At 42.2% G+C, this 11,661-nt stretch overlaps 1 protein-coding gene across 1 annotated transcript in view; it reads left to right on the top strand.

Annotated features, from left to right (window-relative positions):
• Window positions 1–1,040: 1,040 nt before the first annotated feature.
• KPNA3 (karyopherin subunit alpha 3) overlaps window positions 1,041–11,661 on the top strand; it is an 89,058-nt gene continuing 78,437 nt past the window's right edge. The window contains exon 1 of the mRNA XM_061171191.1: window positions 1,041–1,225. Coding sequence (XP_061027174.1) covers window positions 1,157–1,225 — 69 coding nt within the window. The 5' untranslated portion in view covers window positions 1,041–1,156. The remainder of the gene's footprint in view (window positions 1,226–11,661) is intronic.

Genomic DNA, 11,661 nt, shown 5'->3' with positions numbered 1-11,661 from the left:
CGGATCAGGGCTTGACTACTTCCTGAAGGCTGAGAAGATTCTGTGTGGTGGCAGAACGGAGGTACTGAGGGTACACAAATGCAGGAACTGCCAGAGTGGAGGCTGCAGAACGGGGCTTGGGAGGATGATGAAGAAACAGATGCTAGAGCGCTAATCTGTTCAAGTATTTATTGATTATTCACGACGTGCCAGGCACTGTATTAACAGAGGGCTTCAGCAGTAGACCTACCAATGTCCGTACTTCACCTGAGCTCATTCCGATGCAGTAAGCCAGGTAACACACACACATAAACACATATATCACATACATATGTACATGTCAGGTGGAAATAAATGCTAATTATAAAACCAAAGCAGAGCAAGGGAACAGCGAATGAGGGTGGCTGCTATTTCAGGAGACTCCCCCCACCCCCCCACCCCCACCCAAAGAAGCAGGGGAACAAAGCACGAACCGTGGATCCGTTTCTAATTTTCTAGGCTACGGGGAGAGAGGTGCGCCTCCCAGGAAGCCCCGCCCCCTCCCTCTCAATAGGGCGCAAAGTACCAACTCCGGGAAAGCTCCTCCCACCCCGCCCAGAGGCGGCCTTGGGGGCGGAGTCTCGCGCCCAGGCGCTCAGAGCGCAGCGCGCAGAAAGCCGCGCGCTTAGGGTTCCCGGCATTCTCCTGGTTCTATCAAGGCCGGGAGAATTAGCCCCGCCGAAGAATGGCATGCTGGGAACTGTAGTTTCCTGCCGCAGCTCCGCGTCTCGGGGGCAGTAAAAGCGGCTAAATCTGGATCCATTGCTGGCGCATGACTTGCAGCTCCGAGGGGCTGTGGGGAGTCCTTGCTGGGGGGCGGGGGTTGGCTGGGGTCATCCCGAGAACCAGCGGGCACATCCAGCCGGCTAGCATCCAGGCCGGAGGCCGCCTGCGTCACGTAACTCAATGCTCTCCAGGCGCCGGCGGTTCCTCAGCGCAGTTCCCGCTCCGCCCCTCCCGTCTGTCCGCCTGAGCCTCCCCTGGCGCTGCTGCCACCTCGCGCTCGGAGGCGTCACGGAACGTGCTCTCCTCTCCCCCTCCCCCTCCCTTCCCTCCGGCCCTCCCCCACCTCCCCCTCCCGCGCCGAGACTCGCCGCCGCAGCCGCCGGAGTAGCCGCCGCCGGAGCAGCGCGCAGCCATGGCCGAGAACCCCGGCTTGGAGAACCACCGCATCAAGAGCTTTAAGAATAAGGGCCGAGATGTAGAGGTGAGTGTGCTTCCGCGGCTGGGGCCCGCCCGGCTCGCCCGCCTGGCCGCGCCGGCCCCGAGGCGGCAGGGAGGGGCGGGGGGCCGGCGCCGGGCTGGTTCTTGCCGGCTCGCGGTGGGTCGGAGTTGGCCGCCGCCTCTCGTCATCGCGGCTAGGGGCTGGGCGGAGCGGGCGGCGGGACGCGGGCCGGGCTGCAGCCGCCCCCCGGAGCTGCCGGCGCAGAGACCTGGAAATACCGGGGTTTTCGGCCCCGTCACGCGGGCGCGGCCTGCTGTCGGCGAGAAAGAGGTGTGGAGCTGAGGCGGGGTCCGCGGGCCGGGGCCTCGCGGGCCGGGGATGCTGCCGCCCGGATCTGTCGACCGCCCCACCGAGGGGGCGGCCGCGGCTCACGCCCCCTCCCCATGCAGCCTTCCGCCCGGCGCAGCCCCCTCAGTGCCTCCCGCGCTGCCGCACATGGAGCCTCGACTCTGCCGGTCCCCGCGCCTACCTTCTGCGATCCGGGCCCAGGCGGGCGGTGGCGGCCCGCAGAGGGGGGTGGGGACCAGCCGGGTAACTGACTTGTCGGCGGGTGGTGGATGGGGGAGGGTAGGATGCGCCAGGACCGTTTTCTAATATTCCGGTGCGGTTCTCTGGAGCAGTCGTGCTGAGCTTTTCCAGCTCATACTCTCCTTACTGCTGGCATTTGGAGCAAGCTGAAGGTGGACAATAGTTTACCATCTATTGTGTGGAGGCTTTGGAAGAGACGTTGTTCCCGACCTCCGCTCACAGGACCTGTTTTCTTAGCGTTTTCTTGTAGTGGGAGTGTGCACAGGGTGATCATTTCTTTGACACGTTTTACTGAAATAAATTGGATACATACGTTCATACGGCCTTGTATATATCTCTTGCTCCAAACTGGTAGAATTTCCAAATGATTGCAGAACTGTAAACATTCATCGTGGTCACTCAGTTTGTTGCTACTCAGCATGTTGCCATTGTCTCATTAAGGTGACATTAGCAGGTACTATTTGCAAACTCGGCTTATCCAGGCAGCGCTAGAGGTCTCTCTGCAGCTACCAAAAGCAGTGTAGTTTAATGCACAAACTTCACTGGGACTCTCACCTCTGGATTTGTTAGGGGGAAAGTGTTTCAAGTCCACAGCCTCCTCTTCTAATACTAGGTGACATGATTTGCAGTTTTGTCATTCTTGCTAAGGGGCCATTGTGACTAAGAAGTGTGCATTTTATCCTGTCCTAAAGAGAGAAGGTGGTGAGGGAAAATAATGCCAGTCAGCGTTCTGTTTTGTAGAAAAATAGAGAAAACACAGGCCATTTTTTGGAGCTACAAAATTACATACCAATTAGGAAATACTGTGGAATTCCCATTTGATTGAGACAAATAAAGTTCATCTATCTCTGTCCTGGTCATGGTTAAATTTCTTTTGTGAGAAATATTGATACTTATAAGCAAAAGTGAAACCTAGGAATAGCAACAAGAAATTTTGGAACTGCTTCTTGTTATTGGTCCACTTGATGATAGGAGTTAATTTTGAACTTTGCCCATCAGTAATTGTTCTTGAAGCTTACCCCTATTATAAAGCAAAAGTTAATGTCGTTTGAAAAAATACCTGTATTGCTCGTACAGAAGAACTAATTAACATTCTTTCCTCTCTTGGATACTGGTACAGGTTTTTGTCTTATTTTTTGCCCCTACTGTGTTCTGGCAGCTCAGTGATACCTAGTAAGGACTTCCGCACGTAATAGGCACACAGTAAATATCTGCTGATAATCAGAATGTGACCAGTGACTTCTGGATGCATGCTTGCTAAGCCTTTCAGCCTGAAAATATTGGTGACATTACAATTCCCAGGATGCAGGAGGGTAACTAAGGCATGAAATAGCAGACATTCAAATGGTAGTTCCATGTGTCAGACACTATACTAAGAGCTTCATGATACCTCTTTTAATCCTGTGACAACTTTATGAGCTAGGTGTAGCATAATCGACACTTTACAGGAGGAAAGTACTTTAGATGAGGAAACTCAAGACTGTGTGTACAGCCTGCACAAGGTCATGGAGTGGGTATGAGCATTCATTCATTAATTGTCTATTGGCTATCTAACATTGTTCAGTCTGTACCTCAAGGAGTTTACAGTTCAGTAGGAGTGTAGGAAAGTAAACTGATAATTACAATGCAGTACATCAGTAAGTGTATTCTGAGAATGCATGAGAAGATCCTGACTTGGAGCTGAGCAGTCAAGGGAGATGTTCTGGTTGATTCCTAGTGGATGAATGGGAGTGAGCTGATCCTGGATGAAAGAAAGTTGGCCTGGGAGAGGGAGAGAGCAAGGAAGGGGCATTCCAGACATCAGGGAGTGGTAATTGAAGAGTCCTGAGAATGTAGGACTCTTCAGTTACTGCTGTAGTAGGACTGCTGAGAGAGAGGGATGCTAGAAATGTGACTAAAGGATGAACTGGGGTCAAATCTGATCAAGTGACTTTATTGTAGAATTTGGTATAACTGAGACTAGACGCCATATCTAGTTTAGTCTTATCCATTTTAGAAACTATATTACACTAGAAACTTATGTTGCAGCTTAGCTCTGTGACTAAATAGTAGTGATTATCAGGCTATTTCAAAAACAGTGAGATGTACTTTGATGAGATAACATTCTTGCTTTTTCACACATAGGATAGATAAAAGATAAAACATATTGTAAATTTTATATAGCCAGCTGATACACAAATAAGATGCTAGGCGCAAGAATAAAATACATATTTTCTAAAGAAAATAAAAGTGTGGAGTTACGCTAGGGAATTGTGAGTAGGGAGAGGGTTCAGGAAGAAAGTAGTTTCATAGTCATTCAGTTGGGAATAGCTTCATAGAAGAAAGGTTGGTGAATTTTATAGAAAGTATGGACTAAACTTGAACAGGGCACGTGAGAAATTAGTGAATAAAGATCCGGGTGAAAAAGAAGAGATTAGATTGAGGAGTGAAGAGGTGAGACTTCCAGGTGGCTTGTGGTGGTCTGAGAATATTTTTGTGGCAAAGAGTTGCTTGGAAACTTCTTGATATAGAGATCTGAAGGAATTTATTCTAGAGTAGAGTTAGGAGGTGTAACATGATTACAGGAATGGAAAAAGGTGACTGGCAGTAATATCTAGAATTAATTCTGGAGGAATGGTACTGTTATCCCATATGTAAGGAGGAATTTTCCAAAAAATTGAGATCGGGGATGGTCCTAACATGGAATGAGGATTTGAACTTCCTCCTCTTCCGTTGTTCTCTTCCTCTCATGTGTGAAGCTCACAGGAGAGAAAGGGGATAACGCTTATCCTGGGGTTTATAGATGGAGGTAGGGGAGGGAGTAATTATCATGGATAGCAGTTCAAGGCTTGGGTAGGGTGAATGGATTTTGTAGCTACAACTAGGAAATACATAGTTCCATTTAGTAAATACTTAAAGATCCAATATGCAGGTAACTGCCATCCAGGTCAAGTTTTTCTTGCTCCTGTACACTTCAAAGATATGACATTTTCATCAGTGACAACTATTCAATTATTTGAAAATTCTTAACACTTACTGAATGTTTACAGTCAACCTGTACCAAGTACTTTATATGGATTATTTATCTAGTCTTCACAGTCCTATAAAGTATGTATGTGTTATTATCCACATTTACTTCCAAGGAAACTTGAAGCCTGCAGTTCTTAAGTTACTAGCCCCAAGTCCTAGGGTGGTTTAAGTGGCAGAGCCTAGACTTAAAGTGAAGCAGCATGACACTAAAGCCAGAACTCTTGCTCACTGTGCTTTATTGTCTCTTCACTGAGTGGAGCCGAAGACTTGACTTGTATGGATGCACATCTGAAGGTTAATTACTGGGGAAAATATTTAATAAATCTTGACTGTATCAGGGAAATTCCTATTTTGATATTTTAAAACCTTGCAAATAAAAACTTTTGATATCCTATTTATCATTTGATTTATTTACCTTCTATTTTTTTCATTTTTGCAAAATTTCCTTATTAGTAAGAAGCCAGTTCATTGGTTTCACTGAAAAATAAGAACCCATATCTTTGGCCTTAACACTTAAACTTTAGGCTTCAATTTCTAATACTAGGGATAAATAAATATCTTCTCATTTGTAAATTCATCTAGCACTACCAAACTTGCTTCTCTCTCTGGAACCTCTGTTGGTAAGAGATACTACCTAACTGTTCAAGCTTCAAACCTTATCCTTGACTTTGACTCCCTTCTTCCCTTCCTTCACTCTTCTGTGCTGGTCATCTGATGAGCCCTCATATTTTTACCTTTGTTACCAACCTTACCACCCTGCCCTAGTTTAGGCCCCTATCACTGTCACCTATACAGGTGTGATAGTGCACCTGGTTTCCCTGTATCTTCCCTCCCCAGTGAACTTATGGATTGATCTTTCTGAAATCTTTTTGTGTTACTTTCCTGGCAAATCATCCCATTGCGTTCAGAATAAAATTAAAAGTCCTTAGCATGCCCCACATAATTTCATAAAAAGGTCTGCCTTTTCTACCTCACCTACCGCTTTTCCTTATATTTCCTATATATTTTGTATTGCCATCCATGATAAAGTACTTGAGATGGGGCTGTAACCAATACGTTTCCTTTCCATGCCTTTATATTTGCTGTTCTCCTGAATGCCTTCTTTTGCTGTCTGTTTGGTGGGGCTCACTCTGGCAAACTCTTTCTTCACTCATACTCCTTCATATATCTCTGGAACACCAAGATTGCAGTTCTGCCATACCATGTCATTATAGTTCAAAAAAACCTTCAGAAATTCTCCACAGGGCCTTTCCTGACTAATAACATACTTAGTACAATCGGTCCCTATTTTTTCCCTTCTCTCTGTGCTTTTTTCTAAGTGAGTTTTCCTTTACCTCTTTGGGATAGATTGCTGTGATGTACAACAAATTCTGTGTGTGTATTGCAGCTGTTAAAGTATGTGGTCTCTGTCAAGAAGCCCACTGATGGTAGGGACCTTGGGTCATTTAGTGACCAGTATATAAAATTTAAGAAATACTCTTTAAGAGAGACTAGATAATGTACTTGGGAGTGAAAGGTACAGTATTATTCTAAAATATTAATAATTTCTTTTGTTATTGACTTTATAGCATTGATACTGTTGCCTACAACCCTCCTTTGACAATCTGTTCTGCTATAATGTATTTCTTTCTGTAACATAAACTAATTCTTGCTTGAATGATAAGGAGGAATGATGTTAGTTCATGCAGAATTCATGTTGGTTGATACTTGATTTTTACCAGCACATTAACTGTTTAGCCCTCCCAAGTAGCAGCAGTTGAACACAAGTAGTTGAAGTACAGAAACAGTTGAAAATAGCAAGCCCAGGAGTATGCCTCTTGGCTCCAATTAACCATATGTTCTGTCTTAAAGGTGCTTATTGCTCCAACTGTCTTGATATATTTCCCTCTTTCTTCCTAATTTTGCAGAACATGAAGTTTTTCAGGAATCTATACGTCATGTAGCAGGTACACTATAATTATCTTTTCTCAAATTCACTATCTGGACATATAATCTTTCCTGGTCCTCCTGCCTCACTGATTACTCTTTTTTGGTTGGCTTTGCTGGCTCTTCTTTCTACCCATTGATTATAGGCATGCCTTGGGATTCTGTCCACAACTCACTTCTCTGTTGGCTTTTTCTTGCCCACATTAGCAGTTCCCTTAGTTTTAACGGTCATTTCAGTGTGGGGAACTTAAATCTTTTTTAATCATCTGCTGGAAATTAATCACATGAGCATCACATCAGCTTCTCAAGCTCGAAGTGTTTAAAGCCTTTGTTTTTTCTTTTTTCTGTTTATGGCATCATCACTCTCACTGTGACCTGAACTTGAAATTTGAGAGGTTTCTTGGACTCCTTCCTCATCTTCCACATTCAGTCAGATGCCAGTCATGTAGCTTGAATCTCTGTGCTGTCTCTGGATTTGGGCCCTGCCTCTCTATTCCACTGCCTCCAGCCTACTTTCAGCCTTATTACTTATCATCTAGCAGTTTAAAAGTTGCCTCCAAAGTGGTGTTCTTCCTCCAGTTCATGAGATTTTTTAGTAAGCCTGATACCTGGTTATTTTTCCAAGTTCTGTGTCCGTCCCCCACGCCCCATCCCCACACCTTTAAGCTCTAGCAACACTGAACTTCTTATATGCTTATACATAATCTGGAATCCGGCCCTCCCCTGCCTGCCAGTTCTGTTTCTATTCTCAGGGCTATCCTGCTGACTGGAATATCCTTCCCTGCCTCCTGTTGCCTGGTTAATTCCTACCCCTCTTAAATACTTACCTCTGGATTTAGCTCTTCTGAGAAATCTTTCTGAATCTCCCCTCACCCCCCCCCCCCCCGCCCCCAGGTTGTTAGGAACCTTTCTTCCCTCATTGTGGTTAGATTATATATTTTTATTATGTTTTATCTGTTTCTCCTATATGTACCTCCATTACCTAGTTCTTAGTACAGTGGCTAGAACAAAATAAGCACTAAAATATTTCTTAAATAAGTACCTTCATTGTAAGTACCACCAGCACAATAATTTTCCTAAAATATGCTTTTTAACTGAAACTTCTACTCTTTCAGTGCCTTTTTTTTTTTTTTTATTGCTTCCCAAATCAAGTCCAAACTTTTTATTATGATAGGTAAAATACTGGGAGATTAAGACACATTCATAGAGAAATAATTTTCAAAATTTTCTTATACGTCAATCATGACAATTTACTCCCGAAGACTTACATACTTCTCTAAAAAATGAGAGTGCATTCTTAAATAAATACCACATCACCCTGACACAATTAATCATTTCCTAATAACAGCTAATGTAATCCACATTTAAATTTCCCCAGTTGTCCTTTAATTTTTTTTTTTTTTTTAACATTTGGTTGTTAGAACCATGATTACACAAGATCTGATCACATTTAGTTATGTTTCTTAAGTCTCCTTTAAGACACTCCTCCCACCATGGTTTTTTTTTTAACATCTTTGTTGGAGTATAATTGCTTTACATTGTTGTGTTAGTTTCTGCTGTATAACAAAGTGAATCAGCTATATGTATACATATATCCCCATATCCCCTCCCTCTTGCGTCTCCCTCCCACCCTCTCTATCCCACCCCTCTAGGTGGTCACAGAGCACCGAGCTGATCTCCCTGGGCTATGCAGCTGCTTCCCACTAGCTAGCTATTTTACATTTGGTAGTATTTATAAGTCCATGCCACTCTCTCACTTCGTCCCAGCTTACCCTTCCCCCTCCCCATGTCCTCAAGTCCATCCTCTACGTCTGTGTCTTTATTCCTGTCCTGCCCCTAGGTTCATGAGAACCTTTTTTTTTTTTTTTTTTAGATTCCATATATATGAGTTAGCATACGGTATTTGTTTTCCTCTTTCTGACTTTCTTCACTCTGTATGACAGACTCTAGGTCCATCCACCTCACTACAAATAACTTAATTTCGTTTCTTTTTATGGCTGAGTAATATTCCATTGTATATATGTGCCACATCTTCTTTATCCATTCATCTGTCGATGGGCGCCTAGGTTGCTTCCATGTCCTGGCTATTGTAAATAGTGCTGCAGTGAACATTGTGGTACATGACTCTTTTTGAATTATGGTTTTCTCAGGGTACATGCCCAGTAGTGGGATTGCTGGGTCATATGGTAGTTCTATTTTTAGTTTTTTAAGGAACCTCCCTACTGTTCTCCATAGTGGCTGTATCAGTTTACATTCCCACCAAAAGTGCAAGAGGGTTCCCTTTTTTCCACACCCTCTCCAGCATTTATTGTTTGTAGATTTTTTTTTGAATTTTATTTTATTTAATTTTTTATACAGCAGATTCTTATTAGTTATCTGTTTTATACATATTAGTGCATACATGTCAATCCCAATCTCCCAATTCATCCCACCACCACCACCCCCCCCCAACCCCTGCCACTTTCCCCACTTGGTGTCCATACGTTTGTTCTCTACATCTGTGTCTCTATTTCTGCCCTGCAAACCGGTTCATCTGTACCATTTTCTAGGTTGTTTGTAGATTTTTTGATGATGGCCATTCTGACCGGTGTGAGGTGATTGTAGTTTTGATTTGCATTTCTCTAATGGTAAGTGCTGTTGAGCATCCTTTCATGTGTTTTTTGGCAGTCTGTATATCTTCTTTGGAGAAATGTCTATTTAGATTTTCTGCCCATTTTTGGATTGGGTTGTTTGTTTTTTTGATATTGAGCTGCATAAGCTGCTTGTATGTTTTGCAGATTAATCTTTTGTCGGTTGCTTTGTTTGCAAATGTTTTCTCCCATTCTGAGGGTTGTCTTTTCATCTTGTTTATGGTTTCCTTTGCTGTACAAAAGCTTTTAAGTTTCATTAGGTCCCATTTGTTTATTTTTGTTTTTATTTCCATTTTTCTAGGACCACCATGTTTTTTATTGTGGTAAAATATACATAATATAAAATTTACCATTTTAACCATTTTAAGTGTACCGTTCTGTGGCGTTAAATACATGCACATCATTGTGTAACCATTCCCACTATCCGTCTCCAGAACTTTTTCATCTTCCCCAACTGAAACTCTGTCCCCATTAAACTAACTACATTTCCACTCTCCCCAGCCCCTGGCAACCTCTCTTCTTTCTGTCTTTATGAATTTGACTCTTCTAGGAACATCACGTAAGTAGAATCATACAATGTTTCTCCTTTTGTGACTGACTTATTTCACTTAGCATAATATCTTCAAGGTTCATCCATGTTGCAGTATGTGTCAAAATTTCCTTCCTTTTTATGACTGAATAATATTCTGTTGTATGGATATACCACATTTTGCTTATCCATTTATCCACTGATGGATCCTTGGGTTGCTTCTACCTTTCTGCTGTTTTTCCCCACCATTTTAAAAATGCCATTAATTTGGTGAAGAAGAAATCGGGTCAGTTTCCTTATATTAAGTCAAACCACATGAAATTGCCATTTTTGAGGTTCAAAGCAGCCAAATATCACCAGTTTCATATGGTTCAACCTATCAGACTGTCCTAATTACTGGATATGTCTTTCTCTTTGTGGTGTTGCTTAACTTGTTCCTCCTATTTTTTACGACCCTCTGAATTTTCTGTAAACTGGAGATTAGTTTGAAAGGCTTAATTATCTTTAGTTTAAGTATTATTAATTTAAAAAAACCTTCAGTTGGTGATGCTGTGTGCTTCAGAATATATCCCAATAGCGATGTTAGACTGATCAGGCGGTTCAGATGATCAAGAGTAGTTTAATGTCATGATGTCAGTTATCATATTTGGTGAAATGAATTTTAGTTGTTTGGGTGAAATATGATAAAGACTTGAATAACATTTGAAGTGAAAAAGTCACCTGACTTCTTGGGATCCAGTAAAGGAGTTAGAAAATGTATCTAGAAAACCTAACTTCAAAGTCAGTGATATTCTCTTTCCATGACTGACAGCATTCCTAAGTTGACTTTTTGTTTTCTGATCATAAGGTTTGGCTATATTCTCATTTCCAAGTCTCTATTCCTTTACCTTCAAAGTAGAGCAGTGTTAAATATGTAAGGAGGATGTAGCTATACTTTGTCATTTTGCCATTAAGAAAAAATTTGTCACAGCTTAGGATACGAACATTAACAATTAAAACATGGTAAAATGAATCATGACTATATTAACTTGGAATTAATCATTTTGAACTGTTGAATTTTCTGGGTTATAAGTTTATTTGTTTACATACCAAATTTTCTTTTATTTTGAAAAGCCAGTGTTTCTAAAAATGTCCTATGCATGTCTCTGCCTTCTTAAGTAGAATATAATTTAGTTATTTTCTTGGTTCTTGAGAATCACCATTATGCATATGGCTATTACTTTTTGCTCTTATATAAGTGATGCCTTCAAGTTCTTAGATTTGTCAGAATTTTGGCCTTAATTTCTGTGCTTATGGAGTTTTTGCTCTTCATAATTTTTTTTGCCTGTCATTCCCTTGCTCTTAGTCTGTCAGCTGTTTCTTTGACATTGTCAGCATGTTTACCTGTAGTAGCTCCTTTCTTCCCTTTTAGTTTGTTGCTTCATATACAGTTTATATCCTAGTGACTTAGATAACAGATTTATTAAACACTTATGTAGCATTTGCTGTGTGCCAGGGAGGCATTGTTAATTCCAAAGACTGTAAATATGAATAATGCTGTCCTTGCTCTAGGGAAGTTCAGTTTGGTGGGAGAGACCGATATCTAAGCATATGCTTAATGTGCAGTATGATAAGTTCTGTGATATAGGTACATAATTTGCAGAGTACTATGAGAGCATGTAGAAAGGGAGTGACTATATCTGGGGAAACTGAGTGAGGTTACACAGAACATCACCCTTGAGCTAGGTCTTGAAGGAGGAGTTTGCTAAGACAGAAAGAAAAATAACATGAATAACAGTGACTAAATCATGGAGTGT

This window comes from Eubalaena glacialis, chromosome 16 (assembly GCF_028564815.1).
Source record: "Eubalaena glacialis isolate mEubGla1 chromosome 16, mEubGla1.1.hap2.+ XY, whole genome shotgun sequence".
Classification (NCBI taxonomy): Eukaryota; Metazoa; Chordata; class Mammalia; order Artiodactyla; family Balaenidae; genus Eubalaena; species Eubalaena glacialis.
Note: the sequence above shows the minus strand (reverse complement) of the source record. Positions and strands in the feature narration are given on the sequence as shown.